This window comes from Tenrec ecaudatus, chromosome 7 (assembly GCF_050624435.1).
Source record: "Tenrec ecaudatus isolate mTenEca1 chromosome 7, mTenEca1.hap1, whole genome shotgun sequence".
NCBI lineage: Eukaryota > Metazoa > Chordata > Mammalia > Afrosoricida > Tenrecidae > Tenrec > Tenrec ecaudatus.
In genome coordinates, this window is record NC_134536.1 from 13,106,171 (window position 1) to 13,133,802 (window position 27,632).

Here is a 27,632-nt window from a genome sequence, read left to right on the forward strand (position 1 = left end):
CAACACCACCAGGGAACTATAATATATTTACTATTTTAATGCTCTCTTTGCTTTTTTTATAGCATATAATATTGTCTGGCAAGCATGATTCTGTCTTAGTTTTGTCCTATCCCCCAGCTTCACTGTTCGTATAAATAATGTCTAGTCACATATGCTGTGAAAGTTTTGATCTAGACCTAAACTTCATTGTTCATATAAATAATGTCCAGTTATGTAAGTGGTTAATCTGTACATGTCAATTTATGTATTCTAGTCTGAAAAGTTGGCCTATACAAGTACAATTTCCTTTTCTCAAAAAGTGTTGTAAATTCTACACCACTGGCTAAATTAATGATACTATCAATAGAATTTACTCTATGTCCCCTTAGGAAGCCCTAGCATGTCCTCTATCGTGAAGTGATGTCTCTAAAGTGAACCAGAGACATAAAAGCATAGATAGTTGAATGGCTTTTCGGCTTGAACTTTCATTGTAGCTTTAACCTAAAAACAATTCGTTCCTATGACATAGCCCTGCTCAGTACTCACCCTCATGGGTCCTGAAGGCATGGGTGCTATAGCAAAGCATAGGGAGGCACCCAGCTATCAGAAAGAAAAGCATTCAGGATCCTAAAGGCTTGTCTTAAAACAAGAAGTCATCTAAGTGAAGTATCAACTAAGTAAATGCACAGAAGAAGCATACCAGCTTGTGGGATCCAAAGACTGTAAAGAATAAAACCCAAATCCAAAGAAGAAAATGGAATTAAAACCTTACATTCCAAACACTCCGTTTGCCGAAGGCTATGGATGACAGTGGAAGCCCAAAATCCATTTGCAGGGTCCCCACATGGATTAAGCCTCAAGTGAATCCCTGTAATAGTCCAGGAGTGTGAACAGCCTTGTTAGAGCCGATGTGAAGTTAAAATAGTAACACCTTTTCATTCGATTTCCCTCCTGATCCATTTTAAAGTTAGTTCAGTTTTTAATATTTTCTTTCTTTCAGCTGAGGTTTTTGTTTTGTTTTCCCATTACTGTTTCTGTTTCTTGTTTTGTGTTTTGTATGACTTTCTGCATATGAACTCCAGGACATGCCAATCTATAGAGACAGTAAATGGATCAATAATTACCTAGGGGCAAGGCAAAGGACGTGTGTGTGGGAGTGGGGAAGGACAATGAGGAGCTAACAGCCATGAGCATGAGTAAGAAGAAAATATTCTGAAATGGACTGTGATAACTGCACAATTCTTATTAAAATGAACGAATGATTAAATTGCATGATATGTAAATTAGATGCCAATAAAACTTTTTTTAAAAAAAGAACTATGTAGTCCTTCACTCCCAATTTTAACAGCTCTAAATTGGCAGCTCAAGTAGAAAACTTTCTAGATTTGAGGATATGAACCTCTTGAGGTTACCTAGAATCGAGCTTCAAAGGGTTCTTTAGTGTAAAATTGTGTACATCTGTGTATTTACTAAAGAAGATCCAACCTTTCCCTGAGCTATTCAAAAGTATTCACAATTGAGTCGGCATGAAGTTTAAAGCTTCTGTATCATAACACTGGCTCATTGTCTGAAGCCTCTTCCCACAATGGAAATGGCCTACATACAATGTATACAATGACCCATGCTCAAGCCTATATGAGAATCAATAAGAAAAATATCAATATATCACACTGACAATGTCCATGACTGCTTCAAATCACTGCTTCACAGTTTCTGAATGTTAATTGTGTGTCTCTAGTGCAAGGTTTGCAGGTGACATTTATTTTGTTTTTTTCCCAAAGCAGCACACTTTCTCTGAGAGGAAGAGACATAGAATCCATAAAAATTATCTCCTCTACAAAATACTAAGGTAGCATTTTCTTTTGAAAACACAAGATGAAAGTGTTACTCACCTTGATAGCTTTGATGGCTGCCTTAGTAATCTGGGTCATTTTTGCTTTGGAAATAGGTGGCTTGTAGTCATTCAGGGAATATAACTAGAAAAAAAGAAGAAAAAGGTGAAACACATCAAAACTAATTCTCTCCAAGCAATGACATGAAAGTCCCAACAGTTTCATGTTCACCCTCTCCATGAAATCACAGTACTGCTTTTCCTTTTAAAATGAAGCTCACCAACCTTAGCCACACACTGTCACAGAGTCAATTCTGAGTCCTAGCAACTAAGGAAGACCAGACAGGACTGTCTCTGTGGGCTCCTGAGACTGTGAGTCTTCATGGAAGCAGAAAGGCTCAGCTTTCTCCTGAAGAGCAGCTGGTGTTTTCCAAGTGCTAATTAGCCAAACAAACAAACAAAAAACTTAACTGCCACTGAGTCAATGCCAACTCATAGCAACCCTACAGGACAGGGTAGAACTGTCCTTGTGACTTCTGAGTTTCTACTATTTACAAGAGTAGAAAGCCTCTTCTTTTTCCCTGCAGAGCAGCTGGTGGTTTCCAAGTACTGACCTTCAGGTCAGCGGCTCAACACTTGACCATTACACCACCAGAGCCCTAATTAGCCATCAGGGAAATGCAAATCCAAGCCACAAGGGAATACCACTTTACATTTCCTCACATCGTTATAATAAAAATCTAGATAACAACGAGGGTTAGTAAGGATTCAGAGAAATGGGTAGCCTCATAGAGTTGGACAGAATGTAAAGCTGTACTTCCTTGGAAAATAGTCTGGCAATATCTAAAAAGTTAAACAGATTTACTTACCACTGGCTCTAGCTATGCTCACATTAAACTGTCCACAAATGTTCATTATTGCATTATTCATAATTAACCAAGAAGAAAAAACTACCCATATTTCCATCAGTGGGTGAAGGGGTAAAACAAAATGTTGTCTATCCAGCTGATGAAGCATTAGTGAAAAAGGAAGCAGTGCCTGACACATGGAGGAACCTTGAAAAGAGAGGCTGGGAGATGCGGGAAAGGCGCCCAGCTACAGGTTACTTCGTGGACAGTGCTACACAGATATACCTTTTCATATGGAAGGTCTGTGGCAATCAAATCTATTGGCACCAAAACTTACAATATCGTGTGTTCACTACATTCCTGAGTGTCACATTTTGGAAATTTCTCACAATATTCACTATTATCATAATCTGACTATACATTGATTTAATAGACTACGGTATAGTTTAAGCATAACATTCATATGAACTGGAAAGCCAAAAACCCCTCATCAATTACTTAGAAAGTTTGTTAGAGAAAACAAAAGAGGTAAACCAAAAACAACTAACAAAGTTTTAATGAAAACGGATCAAAACTTTCAGAGATGCTAATATTTTAGCAATCATGCTAAAAGCTTCTGGCTACAAGACTGAAAACTAAACTTTGCTTTGTATGCTGCAAAACCAACTAGACCAAACTTTAAAGCAACTTAAGGGAAAAGTCAGGAAATAACCAACTAGAAATTTAGGGAATCCTCTAGACAGTTCCTAGTTCCACATTCCCGGCAATCTACCCATGTAACTGAATTTTATCCCTCAATATTTCTGGAATCTACCCCATTTCTCCCGTTTCTTCTCTTCTTCCACAACCACAGACACAGGCACAAAGGCCAAATCCATCCACTCCCCCCCGACACACACACACACACACCCCAACAGCATGTTCTGCATGCCAGGTACACAGGTAGCTTCTCATAGAAATAAACAAACAAACAAAAAACCCTGAAACTCTCAGCCATCAAGTTGATTCCGACTCATACAAACCCCATAGGGCAGAGTTCATCTGTCCTGAGGGTTTCTAAGGCTGTCCATCTGTACAGAATCAGAAATCATCATCTTTCTCTGTAAGAGCTACTGCTAAATTTGAATTGCTGGTCTTGTGGTTAGCAGCCCAACCACAACCCGCTAAACTACTCTTTGTGAAAACATAAAAGTTTGCAAATACAAAGCCCTGCCGGGTCTGAGGCCAACCTTCCCAGGCTTCATGACCCGTCCCTATGACCAAGCCACAGGAGCTTTACAATGAGGCTTGGTACCTGTATTGGAGACTCTCCACTGCTGGGGAGATGAACGTAGAAGAGCAAAGGGATAAACCTGACTTGAACAATTAGAACTTTGTCAGCTCATTTGCCCCTCTGATGTGCACGCTGCCTGATCTGGTTTTCGACATTTTCTATCTTTCTGTTTTGTTTTTGTTAATATTATGGTTTATCTGAAAGGTGTTACGTCACTGTCACTGGGCTCCCCCCTCTTTAAGTTGTGTTATGTCTTTCGATATATGAAACCCCGAACTGATGAACCTCTGTGCAAGTAGAATAAGGGGGTTAGGGGTAGGGTTAGGGGTTGGTGTAAAAGGGAGATGATGTTAAGGAATCCAGGGAGAAAAAGAATGTTTAGGAACTGATTGTGGTAGCAATTGTACAATACTGCTCGACATGACTGAACTATGGCATGATATATGTATTAATTCCCAATTAACAATATATTAAAATATTTTAAAGTTTTTAATAGAATGAAACACTGAAAATTGTGAGATAAAAAAGGGGGGAGTACTATTTAGCTTAAAATCAGAGCAGATGTGAATCAGGGTTGTATCATCTATATACTGAGCAAATAACCCAAGTGTGGGATTATCTCAAGACAACAGCATCAGAATAAGAGGGAGGCTCTTTAATACTCTGTGATGTCCACGTGACACAGGCTTGTTTGCTGAAATGCAAGAGGGCTGGAAGCACTCATGATGAAGGTCAAAGACTACTGTCTTCAAGTGCACATTATAGCCCAATGTAAAGAAAACAATTTCCACAGCTGGACCAACATGCAGCATGTCTTAATAAAGGGAGAAAAGGTTGAAGCTGTCACGTGTTTTACTTTGCTTGGATCCAGAATTGCTGCCCATGGAAAAAGCAGGAAATCAAATGTATTGTGCTGTGCACATCTACTGCTAAAGACCTCTTTAAAAGTTCAAAAGTAAATATATCACTTTGAGGACTAGGATAGAGCTGACCCAAACCATGGTATTTAAATGGCTTCATGTGCCAAGTGAAAATTTGAGTAATGTGAATATGGAAGATGAAAAACTGATGTATTTTAATTACAGTATTGGTATACTAAACAGTGACTACACGGTGAACTGTCAGGAGAAGGAACAAATCTTCTGTTGGAAAAGTTATGGCCAGGATTTGTCTTCTCTGTGTGGGACATGTCAGGAGAGACCAGACCCTGGAAAAGGACATCCTGCTTGGTAAATAGAGGGTGTAGAAAGGAAGACCTTGAAGGAGATGGACTGGCACACTGGCTGCAACAATGGGTTCAAGCATAGCAGGAATGTTGGGAGGATCGGGCAGGAGTGGGCAATATTTCTGTCTGTCGTACATAGGGTTGCTGAGATAGAACCAACATGAGAGTACCTATCAATAGGTGTCCTCAAACCTGCTAAGTGTATACACGTCCTTCCATCCATCCATGCATCCATGTGCCCGCCCCTAAATGGCCTAGCTGAGCTTAGGCTCCCATTCGGCCAACCACACAGGCTCACAGTATTTGTCATATGCTCATGGCCCAGAAGCCCTTCGCAGACAAAGGGTTCTCTAACTAGAGGAAGCTCCAAGGGCACAGACCCTGCCTGTCTGGTCTTCTCCTTTTCTTGCTTCTGAATGCCTGACAGAGAACAGGTATTTGTCGGGAAATAATTAAAATGACAAACCTAAGCTTTGTCCATAAAACCTTGGTGGGAAGCACAACCTTTTCATCTTATTACATATTACTAAATCTCTGAATCTCCACAGAGTTTTCTCATTAACGACATTGAAACAAGACTTGGTTCGTAAACCAGTTGTATTTCAAGATCCTAGATCACACTAAATCAGCCCGGCAAAGGTTGGTCGTTGTTAAACTTAAAACCTTTTTTTCTCTTTGGTATAGGCAATTGCTATCTAAGTAAACAAAACAAAAAGATGAACCAAACATTTATTCACTCCTTATTCTTTGAAGGAAGGTATATTCTCTATAAGTCATGCTATCAGAGCAATGACGATGTACCAGGCATTCCTACACTGACAACACATTACTCTGATTTTCTCTCGCAAAATCCTGTATACTACACCTTATATACTACCACCTATAGACACCACACCAAATGCACATGTTTACATGTGAAAGTAATTTCTTCATATCAAATCAAGTGCTAGTAACATTAAAGCACAGTCAACTTGCCCCTAAACTGAGAAATGTCGGTAGTTGGGGGCTGCTCTACCACAAACATCCCTAATACAAATCTTTAAGGTTGATCTTTACTGATCCCACCTCGAGGGGTACGGTGGGTGGTAACTACTCTGCTCTCCTCCGCCAACACAACAGCAGCCCCGGGCAATATGGAGGCAAATGGGCATAGCTCTGTTCTAGAAACACGTGGAAAAACAGCCACCGGGGAGTCTGGCCACCTGTACATTTGAGCACATATTCATGGCCTCCCCCTCCCTGGACACACTGAGCAGGCTCATCCCCCCAAATTGAACAAACATTGTATTTCATAATACAAAGTCAGCAGTTCAAAAACATCAGCCACTCCAAGGGAGAAACAGCAGGCTTTCTACTCCTGTAAGGAGTTAAATCTCGGGAACTGACAGGGGTGGTTCCTACCCTCTCCTATGAGCTGCTGTCAACTTGATGGCAGTTAGTTTGGTTTTATGGTTATTTCAGGCAAACCCTTCACCTAAGATATGTTTGCTTCTTTCTCAATTTAAGCAATTTTCACTATGATCTCAGAAAGTCCCTGAAAACGGGTCGTTGTCGGGCACATTCCAGAGAACCATGTTTGCATAACATCTTGTTCAGTGGTAAATTACTCTTAAGCCTTCTAGAGTAAGTGAAGCAGAGGCCAGCCAAGTCCATCGTTCTTTTAAAAAACAACCAAAATAGCCTCTATCAAACCTCCCCAATCACCAAAGCAATCAGGACCCTCCCAAGTCCCTGGGTCAACACACCAGCCGTGAAGCTTTCAATTCCAGAGTCTGTGGGCCTTGACAAGGTGCTTTCCTCCCTTGAAGGCACAGTAAAGGAATGCATTTACATGAGGGGTAAACAACTAGGAGTGGGCTGAGCGAGAAGGAATCAATGGACAGAGATGCCACCAGTTTCTCTAACACAGAAGCACAGTGAAGCGGACAGTAAAGGGGAAAAAAATCACAAATGATAGTACTTGCAAAAGAAGATAGTCGAGGAGAAAGCAGTGAATCCTGCAGAATTTGAGTTTCCTACCCAATTCCAAGGCATGACAATAGGCGGTAGCCCAGAGGAGCCAGTGTCTCATCTCATCTATAGTTGCAAATGGTCAATAAATATTTTAAATATTTAAGATTTTGAAAATAACCAACAAAACTAGAGAAGTAAGAAATAGCTGTTCTCTTTGAGGAATAAAGGTTTAGAACGGGAAGATAAGTCAATAAAAGCTCTCTTGTATCTTCATGAAAATATCATGCCTTTTACTTTGAAAAAGTCATTATTTTTCAAGACAGTCATATTCTAATTCCAATTTTGCTAACATCAGCCGTGCATGGCACATCTCTCAATAATAACACCCCTAGAAGTACTGGTGTAGAGTAGCCCCTTAGCTCCTCTAGCCGTGGTCTTCTAAAGCCCATGAAGTCAGTTTCCCCTGGCACAGCGAGCTTAGAGAAGATGCTGGTCGTAAGATTATCGGATTCAATTGTGGGTGGTTATTAGCAGGGTTAATTGTGATGGTAAATTTTGAAAAATCTTAACAAGGGAGTGCATCAGTGTGCCATCCTGATGGGTATAAAATGAGCTATCTCAAACAAAGGGAGTAAGCACCATCTACCATCAAGAATGAAAGGCCAGGAGGGACACATCCTTGGACCCCAAGTTTCCTACACACTGAACCTTTTCCACCCAAGTCCAGGATACTGTGACTCTACAAGTATAGGAGGAGGGGCAGCAGCACACAAGACAGTGTAGCAGGCTTCCCAGCCTCACGGTTTCAGTCAGTGGTTCTCATTCTTCCTAATGCCACAACCTTTTCATACAGTTCCTCATGTTGTGGTGACCCCCAACCATAACATTATTTTTGTAACTACTTCATAACTGTAATTTTGCTACTGTCACGAATTCGGCAAAGCTGTGAAAGGGTCAGTCGACCCTCAAAGGGGTTGTGACCTGCTGGTTTAAGTAAAGCTGAGTGGCTTCAGGGACGAAGTGTACGTGTGCCTTGCTTATGAAGTGGGGTGCCTGATTAATTGGGGAGCTAGGTTTGCTGATTCAAAATTAGAACAGAGTATTTTCAGATTGAGATAGCTCATTTTATACCAACTGGCTTATGTCAGAGTAGCATGCCCTTTGAAGATTTACTGACGGTGTTAAATGAACTTTGTAACATTTATCTAAACAAGATCCAGACCAAGGGGCTGTGTGGCTAAGTGATGGAGAACCAAAGAGAAGGGTACCTATACTAAAGAACTACATCCTGAACATTCCTGAACTCTATTTGTACCCGTTACTGAAGTATGATCTGTGAGTTCTGTGTGGCCATTGCAATGATATATGTAGATCCTTGTAATCGGTTCCCCCTTTCCCCCCACCCTCTCTCCACCCTCCTCATATTGCCACTCTCTCCACTGGTTCTAAAGGGATCATCCGTCCTGGATTTCCTGTTTCCATACCAGTGTACATCCTCTGGTCTAGCCAGATTTGTAAGGTAGAATTGGGATCATGATAGTTGGGGGGTGGGGCAGGTGGAGGCAAGGAAGCATTTAAGAACTAGAGGAAAGTTGTATGTTTCATTATTGCTATACTGACCTTAACTGGCTCGTCTCCTCCCTGTGACCCTTCCGTAAGGGATGTCCAATTGCCTACAGATGGGCCTTGGGTCTCCACTCTACATTCCCCCTCATTCACAATGATTTTTTGTTCTGATGATGCCTGATACTTGATCCCTTCGACACCTCGTGGTCACATAGGCTGGTGTGCTTCTTCCATGTGGGCTTTGTTGCTTCTGAGCTAGATGGCTGCTTGATTACCTTTTCAAGCCTTTGAAACCGCAGATGCTGTATCTTTTAATAGCCGGGCACCATCAGCTTTCTTCACCACATTTGCTTATTCACCAGCTTTGTCTTCATCGATTGTGTTGGGAAGGTGAGCACAATGAAATGCCAGTTTAACCGAACAAAGTATTCTTGTATTGAGGGAGTACTTGAGTAGAGGCCCATTGTCCATCTGCTACCTTAATACTAAACTTATACATATATGTACATAGATCTATTTCCACATCCTCATATATAAATATATTTACATATATATGCCTTTACTTAGACCTCTATAAATGCCCTTTGCTTCCTAGCTCTTTTGCTCTATTTCCTTTTACTTTCCTCTTGTCCCACTATCATGTTCACTCTTCATTTGGGTTTCAGTAATTCCTCTTGGTTACATTACCCTTGGTCATGCTCTACCAGGCCTCCTAGCAGAAAAGCAAAGAATTCCGGGGCGGGCAGGGGGAGAGGCGGAAACTGGTGTGAGAAAAGGAAAAAAGTTTGGAGGATGGAGGCATATTTGACCCACGCTTGGGCTGCTGATTCTGATTACCCGATTTGTGTAGCTAGAGTAGGTCAGATGTTAACATTCACATTATCTCTACAATACTCTTATTAGGCAAATCCTCTAAGCTACTTAGTGCTCACACGGTGAACAAATTATGAAAGAGCAATGTCATTACTTCATTTACGGTAACAGTTGTGTAAAACATTCTATCCCCCCTTAAGGACATACAACTGTTTTTATTCATGAATCAGAGTTGAAACTACAAGAGTATATATGGCTTTGGGTGCATTTCTAAAATCTCTTCAATCGCTGTTAAACCTACCAATTATAAATCACTCTAAGGTAAAAATCAAGATAAATCTAGGAATATAACGTAGTATGTATTTTTTTGTAAAGTCAAAAATGTTTACAATCATTTTATTTCGATAAGTAACTCTAGGCATTCCTAGGGCTTTTTCAAAAATCTTTTACACAGGATGCCATGAAGTCCTAACCCTGTCTTACAGACAAGGTTTCCGGCTGGCATGAGGAAGTGCTCAACTCGCTGCAAGACTGACAATCCAAAAGTACAGAGAGGGTCTTGTAAGAAGAGCGGCTCAGCAAGCAGCTTCTGGAAGATGCCTGGAAACCCTCGGGGGCAGAGCTCAACCTCCGCGTGAGTCAGAATGCAACTGATGAAAGCGAACATGACATATGCTTGAACGCAAATAGCATGCCTTTATGACATAATAAAATATATAATGAGTGTGTGTATAAATGTTGGTTATAAAACTGTAATAAAGCATTGAGGAAATGTTTGTTATAAATAGTTGGGGCACACAAAAAATACTGGAAGAAACACCATCAGTTTGGCTAACTGTGGGAGGCGGAATTCGAAGATGCTTCTCGAGATGCTGGGATTTCTGCCTGTAATCCTGAATGTGAGCAGGGTCTTGTGACTAAGGGGTAGTCCCTCCCATGATGCCATGGCCATGTCAAACTATGAAGACTGGAGAGTTCCTGCTGACTGTGAAGAACATGCCAGGTCCGACTAGGTCACACAGAGAAGAACTGAGGGTGAGCTCTTGTGACAGAGTGGCCACTACCCTGAACCATGTCCCCCCAACCCCTGGCCAGTAACTGGCAGTAACAACAAAAACAAAAACCCCAGAATTCAATCAACAACCCAAATGAATGTAGCAGCAGAGCCTGAGCTTGAATGAGAGCACAGCCCTGGTAACAACTTGCGCCTGCCCCACGAAGGGCCCAATTACAGGGCTGGATCCTGCCTCATGGAGACGAAATGTGGCGATAAAAACTGCTGTGAGGGGCCAATAAGCAGATTCTGACACAGTGAGCACACAGATAACAGATCGGAGCATTACCCAGCCCTGCGCCATCCTCACAATTGTTTAAGCCAATTGTTGCAACAAGTGTATGCTTTTTTCCGTAGGCTGTTTCTAGTCAACAACTGAAACCTAATACAAACTGCACAAAGTAATGAGCACTGTTTCCATTTCTAATTTGTCCATATAGATTTAAATATTCGTGAATATTTTTGTGAATTTTCTACTAATAATTCAAAGGCAAAACTAAATTTTAACAGTAAAAAATTTTTAATCAAGTTTAAAACGGAAAATAGCTGGGCGGAAGCTTCTTAGAGTAAAAGAGCGGAAGTGCCTTCTCTTCCGGTCTCTTTGGTCTCGGCCGCAGAAGCGAGATGACGAAGGGAACGTCATCCTTCGGAAAGCGTCGCAATAAGACGCACACCTTGTGCCGCCGCTGTGGCTCCAAGGCCTACCATCTCCAGAAGTCGACCTGTGGCAAGTGTGGCTACCCAGCCAAGCGCAAGAGAAAGTATAACTGGAGTGCCAAGGCTAAAAGACGAAATACCACCGGTACTGGTCGAATGAGACACCTAAAAATTGTCTACCGCAGATTCAGACATGGATTCCGTGAAGGAACAACTCCTAAACCCAAGAGGGCAGCGGTTGCAGCGTCAAGTTCATCTTAAGGATTTCAACATTTAGTTGTGCAATAAATGTTCTCGTATTAAAAATATTTTAAAAAAACTGAAAATAGAAATTGCATGATTACAAATAGAATTGATTCACTGATGGACATTTGTAAGTGCATGCTATTAGTCATGCACTTTCATACTCGAGAACCAATAAAGTTTATTACAAGTCCACATTGAGGTGCTAGATCCCTAGATCTAAAATGCTGATTCCCACCCTTACAGCCACCCCTCTCATGAACATATACATTCTCCTCTTGTCTACTGTATGATCTCCCTGATTTTTATGTTTGGAATAGAACACAGTCTCAGAAAATATAAGCATGTAACAAATGACATCAGATGCACCTGATGGAGCACAAAATGCGATCCAAGAAGAGTCATGTTAGAAATAACAAGGTCAAGTTCCACAAGAGCAAAAGCATGTTCTAAAATAATGGGACCAAAAGTGACTTTTCTGTGGTTTCTCTTTAGACTGCCATTCAAAAATTTTCTCCCTCAGACTTAGAAATTTCTTTGTTAAAAAAAAAAGTTTCATAAACTACAACCCTAAATACTATCCCCTTAGGTGAACTGTAGCCACACTTTCATTAAAGAGCAAAGGCCCAAAGGAGATACTACATACTCTGGAGGCGACTCCAAGACCAGAGTTTTAATAAAGACACCAGCCACTGCCATCGAGTGGATTCCAAGACTGTAAATCTGTAGTGACACAGAAAAGTCCCATTTTTCTCCCTAGGAGCAACGCTGGCTTTCCAATTGGCAACCTGGTGCTAAATTCACTGTGCCGCCAGAGTTCCAATTTTATATTAAAACACGCACCAGCCTGAAAACTTTGGAACACAGTATTTCAAACTTGTCTTTGAGGAAAACAAATAGGAAAGAAAAGGAAAACCAGACCATGTGTAACTACAAACATCAAATGGTATATATAAATTCTGAAATGTTAGAATATCTAAGACAGTAGGCAAATCTGAGGAAAAATTCTCTTAAAAATGTACATAAGTAAATCTGTTTACATGAGTGTAGGGAAACAGATCTATGTGCATATATTTACAGGCTTAGTACTAAGGCAGCAGATGGACATTGGGTCTCCACTCCAGCACTTACTCAATGCAAGAACACTTTGTTCTATTAAATTGGCAATCCAGGATGCACACCTCCCCAGCAGGATTGCTGAAGAAAAATGTGTGCATAAGCAAAAGTGGTGAAAAAAAGCTGACGGTGCCCGGCTATCAAAAGATATAGTGGCTTAAGTGGAGAGCAAATGCCTTGAGAATGATTGGGGCAGGGAATGTATGGATGTGCTTTATACAATTGATGTATGTATATGTATGGATTGTGGTAAGAGTTGTTTGAGTCCCTAATAAAATGTAAAAGAAGAAAAGAGAAAAAAATGATTGGGGCAAAGACTGTACAGATGTGCTTTATACAATTGATGTAGGTATATGTATGAATTGTGAAAAGAATTGTATCAGCCCCAATAAATTGTTAAAAAAAAAAGATATAGTGTCTGGGGTCTTAAAGGCTTGAAGATAAACAAGCAGCCATCTAGCTGAGAAGCATCAAAGCCCACATGGAAGATGCACACCATCTTGGCTGACCACGAGTTGTAGAAGGGACCAGTTATCAGACATCAAAGAACTAAAAATCATATCAGTGGGTGCCCACCTTCCTGATACAAACACTGAAGACAAACGTGTGCATAAGCAAATGTGGTCAAGAAAGCTAATGGTGCCCAGCTATCAAAAGATACAGCACCTGGGGTCTTAAAGGCTTGAAGATAAACAAGTAGCCATCTAGCTGAAAAGCATCAAAGCCCACATGGAAGAAACACAGCAGCCTGTATGATCACGAGCTGTCGAAGGGATCAGGTATCAAGCATCAAGGAATTAAAAAATCCTATCATTGAAAATGTGGGTGAGTGCAGAGTGGAGACTCAAAGCCCATTGGTAGCCAACCGGACACCCCTTAATGAAGGGTTATGGGGAGGAGCTGAGCCAGTCAGGGTGTAGGGTAGCAATAATGAAACATTAACTTTCCTCTAGTTCTTAAATGCGTCCTCCCCCCACTATCATGATCCCAATTCTACCTTAAAATCTGGCTAGACCAGCGGCTGTACATAGGTACAGATAGCAACTGGAAACAGGGAATCCAGGATAGATGATCCCTTCAGGACCAGTGGTGAGAGTGGCGATGCCTGAAGGGTGGAGAGAATGTGGGGTAGAAAGGGGGAACTGATTACAAGAATCTACGTATAGCCTCCTCCCTGGAGGATGGACAGCAGAGAAGAAGGCGGGGGGAGACGTCGGACAGTGTAACATATGACAAAATAACAATAATTTATGAATGATGAAGGGTTCATGAGGTAGGGGGAAGTGGGGAGGGAAGGGGGAAATGAGCAACAGATATTAAGGGCTCAAGTAGAAGACAAACGTTTTGAGAATGATGGCAACAAATGTACATATGTTCTTGACACAATGGATGTATGTATGGATTGTGATAAAAATTGTACGAGCCCCCAATAAAATGATTTTTTTTTAAGTTCAACTTCTTTGGCTACAAAAATATTTTAAGAAAAAAAGTGCGGAACATAAAAATTGCACAAAGCAACAAAAACGTACCAACAATTCATCATGCCATAATTTATCACTCCTTCCAAATATAGAGCCCTACTCTGTGTTTGCACCTATGATTACAAGAAAATACAGCAGATCAGGTCTCCGTTCTCATTCTGGACAGACAATAGTGACAGTCAGGATTACACACGATACAGGTAAGAAATCGCATGATGTGGCAAAGTGTATGCCAAACCACAGGGCTCTCAGTCTCAAATCCAGAAACACCTAGCTAGTAGGCTTTTTGAGGGGAAAAAATTATTCTAGTTTAAAAAACAGCCAGAATTTTAAGTGTACAAATGTTCTCCCGGTTATGACAAATATGAATATATATCATAAGTAACTCACTGTATTTTCCTATAAGCTCCAATAATTTATGCATAATTACTTTTTATATTAATAAAAGGAGAAAGATCTAATTTTGTTAGCATGGCAGTTATCAAAGTTTTTACGGTTTGAAAGTTGCTAAGAAGGAAGTCATTTTATAATTTGTTTTAAAATGCTTTTGTGACCACACACTGCTCTGTTATCAGCTGTCAAACCACTTAGCTTTGAAGAACCAAATTTAGACCACAACAACTTGATTCTGAGACCCTTTAATTCCACATACAAATCTATCTACCTTTTCAAATCCTTGGAATAAAGGGGGTTCACAAACACTCTAAATACAATAAAACACTCAAAATAGTATGGGAGTTACAGTGCCAGTCAAGACTGAGGAAGCCAGCTACACTCCTGACCACTACCCACTCCTAACCAAGTACAGAAACCAACTGAAGAAACTGAATAGTAATACAGCAGGCTGACCAGAGATTGAAGTCAAAACTGAATTTTTTTTAAAAAGATGCCAATGAATTGCTTATGGCCATGGCAAACCCATGTGTCCCACAGTAAAACCACGCACCACACAGTTCTCCATGTGTGGATTTTTGGAAGTAGATTACTAAATCTTTCTTCCATGGCACCTCTGGGTGCAATTGAACTACCCATCTTTGAACTTTTAAAAGATGGCTTAAAAGTGTTCTCCACCCAAGGGCATAATGACAAGTAAAATCAGGGGAGTGCCTGCAAAGCTTGAAGGGAAGTATCATGGTGCTTTCATCAGTCACCTCCCAGCTGAGATTCAGGAGCTGGCCCGTCAAGGACTGTGCACATACACTAGAAGACAGGCTCTTTAGGCCCTTGCTCTTTGTCCCAGCAAAAGGCTCCATGTGTCCCTCATGACCACATCAGGACTTACAAGCCCTCTGGCTGCCAGACTGCCCAAATACTATGTGGGCTGAGGCTGTGAAAGAATCCCCCCCCCCACACACACACACACACTGGTTCCCCTCTCTCTTCCCTGCTCTCTCAAAAGGCTCAACTGAGAAAGAGAGCAGTTTGGATAGACAGAAGGCTAGATGGAGTTTAGGGAAGGTAACAGGTTGGTCTACACTTGAACTGAAGTTGCCCCGGAACTGTGCTGGGGGACTCGGACTCCAAGGAGAATAGCAAGGGTTCTGAGAACTGGAGCCCACACCAACCATCATGCAAGTCCAAGAAGGACGCCAAACTGGACAGCCAGTATGTGGAAGCAGAGCTAGCATTATGGGCGGCAGCACCACCTGAAGGGGAGGAGAAGCCACTCTTACACCTGGCAAGGTCCACTGCGCACTCAGCACACAGTTCTGGTTAAACTGCACAGAACAAAAACTCAGTCTTAATCCATACACCAAACACATACACATGACACACGCACAGGCATGCAGACCCCACTCTCAGATCAGAAGAGTCTGTCCAGAGCTTACGGGAAAAGACACGGACACACATCACTTCCAAGATGACAAAAATGTTGAAATAATCAAAGTCTTAGCAGCTGTAACTATGCTCTGAGACAGAGAGAGGGAGGAGCCTTTCTACCCCCTCCGAGTCAGTCTCAGGCCCACACGGCCAGTTCTACCTTGTCCGATGGGGTCACTACAAGTTGCCAGCGACTCTGTGGCAGTTACTGTATGTACTTGAGCAGAAGGAGAGTTTTTCAGCAAATTTTTTAATGCAGTTTTTGTGGCAAAATTAGGTGCCTCAGCTGATAGTCGGGTCAGCTTATATTCAAGTACATATGGTAAATTTGAGGTAAAGAACACTTCTACACTAAATGCAGAAAAAAGGGAAAAAAATGAAATTGTATAATTGAAAAATACAGCATCTAGAAGGAAAATTTAGTATGGTACTAAACATAAGATCCACAGTATTTTTCACTACACTGGTGATTTTGTGTATTTGAAAATGTCTATGGCCATGATCTCGATGATTTTTACTTCATTATTCACAGTAATTAAAAAATTAAAATAAGCATATATTTTATGTAAGATATAGTAATTTAGGACATATGATACAAGTTAACATTATGCTGATAGTAATGTAGACATATATGCATGTTTAACATGTTAAATAACAAAATAATCAAACTTTCATAAATAATAAGGGTAAAAACAAAATCAGAAACAATACTCGGGGGAAAATGTTACAGCAACTGAATATAACTTACTAAGCAGATATAAAATTCTTAAATTATCAAAAGGAAAATATGTCATACTACCTCTTATTCTATTTTATGCTATTCTTTCAAACAGAATTGGTTTTATCCCGCCCCCACACCCTGGCCCACTCCTCCCCAACCAAAGCTTTATCTAATACTGTGGATGAAAAATTTGTCCCAAGTAATTCTAACCTGGTTAAAAACAAAACAGAAAGAAATAGAAAACTATATACACAATAGAACTTCAAACAGATCAAAGAAAAATTTACCTTTCAATTTTCGCACCAACTTTTGAAGGTCCCTTATATAGTAAAATCCCCCACCAAATAGCCAATTTCAGTAACTTTTTTTCACATCCTCCTTAATGTATAAAATAATTTGTTGCATATATTAAGTATTCAAATGGTATGATGATTTGGCTTTGGTAGATTATTGGATTCAAAAAGGAATTAAATGACCAAGTGCAAGCTAGGAGAGCAATTCTGTCCAGCTTGAATATAAATATATTTTATGCAAAGTGAAATCCAAAGCCAGGCTTAGGGGTCTAAGATTCTGTTTTCCCCTTAATACAAAATTTTAAATAAAATTTATGCAAGTGTAACTATAATTCTATGCCAATATGCATAAAATATAGAATATATTTCACTGCCACAGAATGTTTAACCTGAAGTAACAATACCACAAAGGGCAAAGGATAATGAAATCATCCTTTCAAAATGAGCTTCATGTTTATCCTAAGTCAATTGCAAGCCAGTATTATTAATCAGATAGAGAATTTTATTATCATGGTAAAATCAAGTATAAACCAAGAATTAGAAAATACAAGGCAAATTTTAATTGACTGCCAGTTTTATAGCAGTGGATTAGGCCATTAACTGGGTACTGTCACTTAGTACAACATTAAATCCTTTAGGAAATCGCTTCATGGAAGTAGTGATGTGGACATGGACCGAAGTATTAACATTGAGAATGAAAAAGGAGTGGTACAAAGTCTGCTTTTAAAAACGGTTGATTGGATTTCATGATTGACAAGATATGGAACCCAACAACATTGACACTAACTCTGAGATCTCCACTCTGAATATTTGGGAAGGTAATAATATATATGATGGACGTAAAAAGAGACATCTACAAAGCAAGAATTTACAAAGGAAAATTAGGTTTAGAGTTCCAGTATTAGCTATATGCTTTCAAGTGCCCATGTACACAAAACTTGTACAAGAGCTGGGAGAAATACAAAGTACAGGTTATTCCTGAGAAGACAGTAGTTGAAGCAGTAAGACACAAATAGTAGAGGAGACATCTGAGGACCAAGGGAGATTAGGACAAAAACATTCTTTGGCACTGGATAAAATCACCTGAGAAATGACAACAAATAAGGTGACTAAAATTAAGAGGTAGTTGGCATAACAAAGGATGATAATAAGAATGAGTTTCATCTCTACGGAACTTTGTCAATTAAAGCATTATCACAAATTGTTATGTTGCTTTTTGTCTTCATAATAGCCTGTTAAGATTGGCCATAATATTCTCATTTTAATATGTATAAATTTGGGGTGGCCTAAACTCAAAATTACAAATTAAAGAACCATTTCCCTCCAATCTCAATGCTGACTGGCTAAACCCACCAGATGCTCCATGCAAGAAAGGTGAATCTATTCCCATAAATATGTATAATATCAGAGGCCTACAGAGCAGTCCTCCTTTCTCCTACAGCATCACTATGGGTCTCAGATTGACTGAATGAAAGTGGGTGGTATCTCAAATCCAGATACTCAAAGATGCGTTTCTCTCTTTTTTTGTCTGAGTTGTTCTTTTTCTCAAGTTTTATTGGGACATAATTTATATATCATATAACTGAAATAGTTTAATCATTCAAACATATCAAGAAGGAATTGTTCACTCACCATTACATGCATCCTAGAGCATTCCCTCCCCCATGGCTGATTCCCCCCAATGAGCTGTGCAATCACAAGCAGCTCCAGGGCTCCCTCCTCTCCCACCTTCAGCATTTATTCTCAAACTCCCTTTTCCCTCCCTAGTGCCCATCCTCCTCCCCTACATTCCCTCTAACACCTTGTATCAGTTATTATCATTGTACATTCACTCCTCCTGCACGTCACAGTTGGGAAACCCCACAGAAAACAATTTTAAAAACCTCACTAAGGTGGTAGGGATAAGATCACTTTAGTATAAAGACAAAAATACAAATAATATGTAAGGGCGAAAAACCCCATCAACATTCAAGAAGCCAGGGAAAATGTTCAGATGTGTCTACGGGAGACAACTGGCCAAGAACCAAGTTTGATCCAGCATAATCAAGGTTACAATAGTCTCTGCCTGCTGGTAGGGCTGAGCTGTTTGGGGTTCTTGCCTTGGCTATAGCGGATCTGCCAGCAGCTCGGTTGACTACATACTTTGTAGATGGGTTTTGGCCTCCCACTTTCCTCCATAACCTTCGACAAACTGGGGTTTCATCATTTTAGCTGATACTTTTCACCATAATTGACTGCATCAAACAAACTGGTAGGCTTCTTCTGTGTGGACATAGTTGATTCTTATTAACTTTTAGCTCAATTTTTCCACAAACTTTTAAAGTCCCCTCATATGTGAATCCCCAAATATGATTATAGACTACCATTTAATAAAAACATTCTATCATAATTGTCAAGTAAAAAGCAACAGAATATAAATCTCCCGAGTCTACTATCCAAGTAGCTAAATGTAAGGGTGGTCTTCAAACTCTTAACAAGGTCATTATCACTCTCAAAAAGTTTAGTTCAAATCATATTTAAATACAGAGGCCTGGTAGCACAGTGATTAAGCCCCAGGTTGCTAACCAATAGGTTGAGTTTGAACTATCCAACTAGTCACTCTCTAGACAAAGCCCTACCTATGAGAGAAAGGCTTGCTAATCAGCTGGTTAAACATTATCCCACTGTCATTAAGTCAATTCCACCTCATAGAGACCTTATATAACATTTCTAAGACTGAATCATTGTAGGGCAGACAAGCTCATCTTTCTTCCACATTAAAACCTTACAGGGCAGCAGCTCTACTGTCTCACGGGGTCAGTGTGTCAAAACTCAACTAGATGACACTTAACAACAAACTGCACCTTCCGCAAAAAGTTAAGACATGATCATTATGGTTTGAGGAAAATATTGCCAGCAAGTTTATTCCAGCCCAGAATGATCCTGCAGATTTAAGAGTAAAGCTCACCCATAAAGTTTCCAAGGCTGTAAATCTTAATGGAAACAGATTGTCACATCTTTCTCCCAGTGTTGTGGCTGGTGGGTTCTCACCGTCAACCTGCAGGGTAAGAGCCAACGGACTAACCACGGTGTCTCCAGGCCTCTACTACAAAGGTAAGCCAACGGAGAGCACTCATCATGGACAGGTCTAACTACTGAGAACACGCACACAGCTAGTCACCCACCACTCTCCTCAGAACCAACAAGTTCACAGGCTGCTGGGCTACTCCACAATGTCTACATACATATGTTTGCATATCTGTGTAGATCATGTGTATATCCAAATATAAATGAAATAATATACTTTCTTCCTCGAAAAAAATTACACTCATTACTCTTTAAAATGGATTTTCTTAGAAATCTTGCTGGATTTAGAATAACACAAAAAATCTTATAACACCCAGTAATAACACTGATCCAAAATCCACTAGTCTATATTTTCTTACTGTTTTCCAATTCAAGTTTTGGTCAATGATTTCTCCAACTTGGAAAAATATGCTAAACATAACCTAGCACTTTCTTTATGACTCATAATCTTATTAACGTTTTCCCATAATTAATCATATTATTATGGAACCTTGGTGACATCCTGGGTTACAAATTGAACAGTTTGAATCCAGCAGCTGCTGCTCAAAGATAGGGCCACCTATTCTTGCAAAGATTTACAGCCTTGGAAACCCCATGAGGCAGTTCTACTCTGCCCTAGAGGGTTGCTTTGAGTTGGAATCAGCTCCATTGTCATGGCCAAATAAGCATATGGTTAGTAATAAGATTAACTTCCCAAGGCAACAGTGATGTCTTTGCTGACGTTACATGTTTCCAAGTTGCAGTTTTTCTCTTTTTAACCTACCTTTCCTTCAACTAGTGCTCTTTACTTCTCCAGATATTTAAAGTACATTTTAAAAATACTAAATATTCAAAACCATTCTAAGTGGTGGCATCAGGATTGGAAAAAAATTATCAACCACCTGAGATATGCATATGACATACAACCTTGCTTGCTGAAAAGTAAAGATTATAGCCTTCATTATGCATTGCAATGCAATGTAAAGGCGACCAAAATCCTCACAAATGGACCAATAGGTGATAGTTAAGGATTTGATCTTGCTAGTATCCTTAATCAATGCTCGCTGGAAGCAGCAATCAAGAGATCAAACAATTCATTGTATTGGGTGAATCTACTGCACACGTTCTCTTTCAAGTGTTCAAAAGCAAGAAAGTTACTTTGCAAACTAAGGTGGCACCTAACCTAAACTATGCTATTTTCAACTGCCTCCTATGCATATGAAAGTTAAGACAATGTATAAGGCAGATCAAAGAAAAAAGCAATGCATTTGAATTACAGTGCTGGCAAGAATATTCAAAGTACCAAGGATTTACAAAAGAACAAACAAATCTGTCTTGGAAGAAGTACAGCCAGAAAGTTCCTTAGAGGTGAGGCTGGTCAGACTTCTCACATACTCTGGACATGTTGTCAGGAGAGACCAGTCCCTGGAGAAGGACATCATGATTGGTAAAGTAGAAGGGTAGCAAAAAAGAAGGCCTTCAACAAGGTGGTTGAACACAGTAGCTGCAACAATGGGGCCAAACAAGAACCATGTTGACGATGGTGCAGGCCCAAGCAGCATTTCACTCTATTGTTAAGAATTGCCAGGAGTCAGAACTGACTAGATGGCATCTTACAACAAAGGCCATCTTGTCTAACCCTATGCCACCGAATGGTCACCAGTCATTGCTAACACTGACAATAACGCTCCTACAAAATAAAATTCCACTGCTATTCAGTCTATTCCAACTCATCTTTTGGGGATAATCATAGTTTTGTAGTCTGTTCATATTTTAAAACACCTGTACCTAAAACTTTCTAGTCAACAGTGCACAAAATCCCAGCATTATAGCTCAGTCAGTAGAACTCAATTTCAGGGTCGTGGGTTCAAGCCTCGACCTTTAATAATGAGTGCTGACAGTGTGGTAGGTTATGCATTGATCTAACCACAAAGTCAGCTGCTCCAAGAGACATGGATAAGGCTTTCTAATTCTATAAACATTTAGCCCTGGAAACTCTCGAGGACAGTTCTACCCTACTCGATATGGTTGCTATGATTTGGAATTGAGTCAGTGGCATTGAGTTCTTGTGTGTATGAAAATATAAAAGGAAGCAGAGACAAAGTAACCATGTTCATTTTATCAGTCCCTGGAAAAAAACAGAAATCTGTCAACGATGCAGACTTTTAGAGTAAGAAACGCTGTCTTCTACAAAGGTACTGGGTGACTTGCAGTTGCTAGAATATCAAGTGCAGGCTGTAAGTACGTGCTGCTGCCTACTGCTTCCTCAACAAGGAAAATACTTCATCAGCCCCCTTTCCTAGGAGCGGGCATCCCAGCCCAGGCTGAGCATGAAGTGGGGGGAATCACTGACTAAAATTACCAGTTCACACTCCTCCTTCATATCCAATATGCCAAAGCACTACCAAAATCTCACTCAAAAAGTCCATAGTGAAAAAAACGAATGCACCAGAAAATCGTGCTGCTTCTGACTGGCAACTGCGTGCATCTAAGAGGCCATGGTTCTGCTCAGGTTTTAGCAATCTCCCTCATCTCAAAGTGGAGTGCACGAAATACTGAACTACCAGTCTTCCAGGTCAGATACTGGTGACCTGGGGAAATCATCAAGGAAGCATGGAGGCAAACAAGGAACTTATTTTAGTGGGTTTTACCTATGGCTTGCTAAAAAATCAAAGGAAATAGAAATGATGCTTCTTGGGAGAAAAATAAATGTATAAATATATACTCGTACATCTGAGAATGTATGAGTAATTATAAAAGCAATTGCTTTAGTTTCAATTTTCCCAAATAAACTGCTCTAACGTCAGTTCTTGCTCCTGTCTTTGGTCAGTATCAACACAAAAAGACTTGAATTTCAGTTCCTCTTAATCGCAAAAATAATAGTAACAGTGAAACTGCCCCCCAAAAAAAGGAAGAGAAAAAACAAGGCATTTGTAAAGTTTCTCCATAAAAAATCTCCACAAACATGACCTCATGTTTTTCAAATAAATAGTTCTAATTCTCATGATTAAAGTCCTTAGATTCCAGAGGGGTCTAGGAGAGGAGACGAGCCAGTCAAGGTGCAATGTAGCACCTAAGAAAAATACAACTTTCCTCTAGTTCCTAAATGCTTCCTTCCCACCCCACCCCCTCCCCACAATCATGATCCGAATTCTACCTTGCAAGTCTGGATAGAGCAGAAACTGTACACTGGTGCAGATAGGAACTGGAAACACAGGGAATCTAGGTCGGATGATCCCTTCAGGACCAGTGGTGTGAGTGGTGATACTGGGAGGGTAGAGGGTGAGTGGGCTGGAAAGAGGGAACCAATTACAAGGATCTACATGTGACCACCTCCCTGGGGGGCGGACAACAGAAAAGTGGGTGAAGGGAGACATTGGACAGGGCAAGATATGACAAAATAATAATTTATAAATTATCAAGGGCTCATGAGGGACAGGGGAGCGGGGAGGGAGGGGAAAAAATGAGGAGCTGATGCCAGGCAGGGGCTTACGTGGAGAGCAAATGTTTTGAGAATGATGAGGGCAATGAATGTACAGATGTACTTTACACAATTGATGTATGTATGGATTGTGGTAAGAGTTGTATGAGCCCCTAATAAAACGATTAAAAAAAAGAAAAATAAATAAAGTCCTTAGATTCACAGTAAGTTGGTTTTTATAGACAAAGGTAAAGAACTGAGTGGCTAAAAGATTAAATAAATTTCTATATGTATAAGCTTAATGACAAATCTCCTAAAATGCTCTTAACATGAGTTAGGTGATGGCTTCACAAGATGTTGAAAATAATGTCAAGAAAGAAAATGTTAAAATGCCAAATCTATTGTTTTAACTATACATGTTTATTTATCACAAATAAACTTACTACACATATTTTACATCCTTATTTTATTCATAGATAATTTACCAATTAAACATTTTAATGACATACAAGAACACCTAAGGATATAACTAAAACCAACATCAACTCACTTCCAGGGAGTCAATTCCAACTCAAAGCAATCCTGCAAGGGCAGCAGAGAACGCCCCTGTACACTTCCAAGCCCACAACTCTTGATGGGAGTAGAAAGACCCGTCTGTCTCCCTCTGAACAGATGGTATTTTCAAATGGTTGACTTTACTGCTAGCAAACAGCCCAATGCATAACCAATACGTCCCCGGGCTCCTTTCTTGAGTATTTTAAGCAGGATTTAAAACCAAGCATACTCCATACAGAGGTGCTTTGAAATGTTATACTCACAAAGACAATGACAGAAAGACAAAGCTTGTTCTTACCAAAAAAAAAAATAAAATCACTGGGGGGACTGGGATAGATTCTGCAATCTAAGTCTGCCTCTCATCCTTCTAAATACCATCTCCTTAGATAATTGAATCATTAGAGTTGAAGCTGATCAAGGAGACCCCAGCTCTGTCAGAGTAGGACCGCGCTACCTGGGGCTTTTCATGCAGGATTTTCTTCCCAAGTTCCCGTGGGTGGACTTGAACCTCCAACCTTTCCTTTAGCAGCCCAGAGTGTTCACTTTGCCCTGCCCAGGAATCCCTAGGCAATTGTAACCACGTCTAGATCCTCCTTTCTAGCCTGCTCTCTCCAGCTGCCTGACTTTTATATGCAGCTGGATAGCTGCACGTTGACACCCCACAAATACAAGTAACATAGTCAACACGTACAAAACTACTACTCTGACCAAACTGTACTCCTGTGGTTCCATGTGGGTTTTGATTCTCTAAAATGAGGATAAAAATTTCATTCTAAATGGAAAAAATAACCAAGCCTTTATCTGTCTTTAGCTCCCTGCTCTTCCTGATACCATTGCAAATCCAGTCACTAAAGCTCAACCCCTAGGCCCACCATCTTCCTTTATTCAGCTCTGCATCCATCTCCTCTTCTCCCATGAGCCCAACTTACAGAGCCCCCATTCTCTACATACTATTTTATTTTAACCCTCTTGCCCATCTCCTCCCATCATTGTCCCACCTAATCCCAGAAAGCTTATCAGTTTTTTGTAACCCAAATGTAAAACCCTAGACTCTTATTAAAAAGCCCTCAGAATCTCCCTCAATGAGCTGGCCTGAAACAGCAGCTTAAACAAGATGCTCAGGCATGGTGGGAACAATCGTCAGGATGGCGCAGGACCGTGCACGGTTTCCTTCTGTTGTGCATAGGAGCCGCTCCAGATCGAAGCTGACTCAAAGGCACCTAGTAACAACAGAATATTAATTCCCTCTGGATTAGCAAAGAGGGTCCATGCAAGGGTCTCCATCAGAAGACTCTAGTCTAATTTGCCAAACACTCCTAATCCCAATGATGACTCAAACTATTTCTTATTGCCATCGAATCCATGTCTACTTAAAGGACACTACAGACTAGAGCTGGTCCTGTGGGTTCTTGAGACTGTAACTTGTTTCAGAAGTAGAAAGCCTAGTCTTTCTCCCTTAGAGCAGCTGGTAGTTTTGAACTGCCAGTCTTGCAATTAGCAGCTTAACACACAACAGTCACCAGATCTCCATCACTCAAAATCAGTATTGCCTTGAAAACACTCCTGCTCTGTCCACTCTTGAATTTCTAAAATTTAGAATAGCATCTATACAAGGTAGGTATTTAAGAAAATGTTCAATAGATCTTTTCACTAGAAAGCTTTGCAAGTTGCTTTAGGATTCTTTTTTAGATATTAAAACAAGCGTTACAAAGCCATTCTGGTGGCACAGCAAGTTGTGAGTTTAGTTGTGACGGCAAGATCAGCAGTCCAGACCCACTCTTTGGGACGAAGAGGCTTTCTACTTCCACAAAGACAGCCTCAGAAACCAAAGTGGACAGTTCTATTCTGTGCTACAGGGTTACTGTGAGTCAAAATAGGCTCAATGGAAATGCATTCATACCACACAGTCTGTGTAATTTTTCTCCTGCTAACTTACAGTCCTGATTTTCAAACAGAATGCCCCTAATCGAATTCTCTGTTTCCAAGCTTGCGACCAAGGATCAACATCCTGTTGTTCAATGCCTGTTTTTATTTAGGTCCTCAAAACTAAGGAGGATAATTTTTATGCTTTAAAAGACCAAGAAGAATATATAAGAGACCTTATATGGACCAAAAAGTATAAGTATGGTTTTAATGCTTTAAAAAAAAGACAAAGAAAAATACATAAAAAAGAGCCTAAACTACTTCCTATGGGGCTCTCTGCTCTAGAACCTCAGGGCAAGTGACTTCCCTGAATGCATACGCACTTTCTCCTGCGTGCCAGAACTCAGATTCACCGGACAAACATCTTTCACCTTAAGTTTTCTTCTACAGCTAAGTCTCCAAATTGTAGAACATTATTTCAGCTGAAGACTTTGAGAGAACGTTTAAACCAGAGAAATCAGTTCGTATGACAGAAATGCATTCACCCCCTTGTGATTACACACTAAAATCACATCATTGTTGCTGTATGCTATCAAGTCCACTCCAACTCATAGCACCCCCCAGGACAGGGCCGGACTGTCCAACCGTGCTTTCTAAGCTAGGTAAGATCAAAACGTCTTTTCAGCCTTGGTCCAGCTATTGGCTCAAACCCCCAACCATTTCCAGTTAGCAACCAAGCATTTAATTACCTTGATACCAGGGCTCCTTGTAATCACATTGGAGGTGGGAGTTGGGGGAGAGTGAACCAATCAAAGAGATTAAAAACTAACCAAGTAACTTTTGAGCACAGTATCTGCTGTATCTCTCAGGCTAACCAAAAAGGTCAATTGAAAACAAACACTAGACATTAGTGAACAAGTTTGTTTTCCACAAGACATGGTTTAGCAATCCTGAGACAACCTTCTGCATATTTTAGGACCGAACAATAAGTAGGACATGTATTGTCAATAACAGAAGGCAGCTTTCTCACTGTCAGAGAAAGGAATTAAGACTTGGAAAGAGGAATAGCGAGACCAATCCTACAGTGTTGGCCTGGAATTGGAGTCATGAAGTAGGTAGCTAAAGAAGACATATCCATGATCATAAATACATGGTTATTTTTACAAAACTCTGTTCGTGGCTCAGAAGTTAGGATACCCTAAGTAGCAAAAAAAAAAAACCATACTAGCATTCAGATGTTGGTATATAAATGCCCCAATCCACTAGCCTTAACTAGGGCTGCCTGGGAAGATGGCAGGAAAGGAACACACAGAAAAGCAGGGGTGTGTGTCAAAAGGACACACGAGTAAGGTCTCAATGCTCAGACAATCTGGGCAGCAAAATAACCTGACTAAACATATGAAAGAGCAAGCTTTTCTTACAGTAGAATGCAACCGATGCGAAACCCAGTAGGCATAAGGGTTAACAGCATCCCCATTAATAGGTACAAGGTGTGCTATTACTTCTGAACTGTTTCTGTCAAAAAAATTCAGGAGAGCAGACAAATCTAGATAGAGGGACTTCTAAAAATAGCAAGCTTATTTTTATCAAACATATTCAAAGGTCATGAAAGATACAGCCTAACAAAGTGATCTAAATTAAAGGAGACCAAAGAGACAGTGAATACAAGGTGTGACAGTCTCTGCTCTTCCCACAAAGGACCGCTTGCTGGAATGCTTGGTTGTCATTTCAGTGCAGTCTGTAGACAGCACTTCCTGGTTTTAATCATTGTACTATGATCATACAAAAAAGATACTGTTGTAAAAGGGAAATTCATATAACTGTTAGGGGTAAAGATATCATGACTGCAACTTATCTTCAAATAAGTGTGTGTG

General features: G+C 40.3%; 2 protein-coding genes across 3 annotated transcripts in view; one reads left to right on the forward strand and one right to left on the reverse strand.

Moving 5' to 3' along the window:
- Positions 1-27,632, reverse strand: part of SCAF8 (SR-related CTD associated factor 8) — a 100,977-nt gene that overhangs the window by 63,275 nt on the left and 10,070 nt on the right. For both annotated transcript variants that reach the window (XM_075554345.1, XM_075554344.1), the window contains one exon: positions 1,872-1,955. In XM_075554345.1, the coding sequence (XP_075410460.1) occupies positions 1,872-1,955 (84 nt within the window). The remainder of the gene's footprint in view (positions 1-1,871; positions 1,956-27,632) is intronic.
- Positions 11,120-11,489, forward strand: LOC142452639 (large ribosomal subunit protein eL37). Its single transcript, XM_075553879.1, has one exon. It carries the CDS (start codon positions 11,167-11,169, stop codon positions 11,458-11,460), a length of 294 nt encoding a protein of 97 aa, XP_075409994.1. The 5' UTR covers positions 11,120-11,166; the 3' UTR covers positions 11,461-11,489.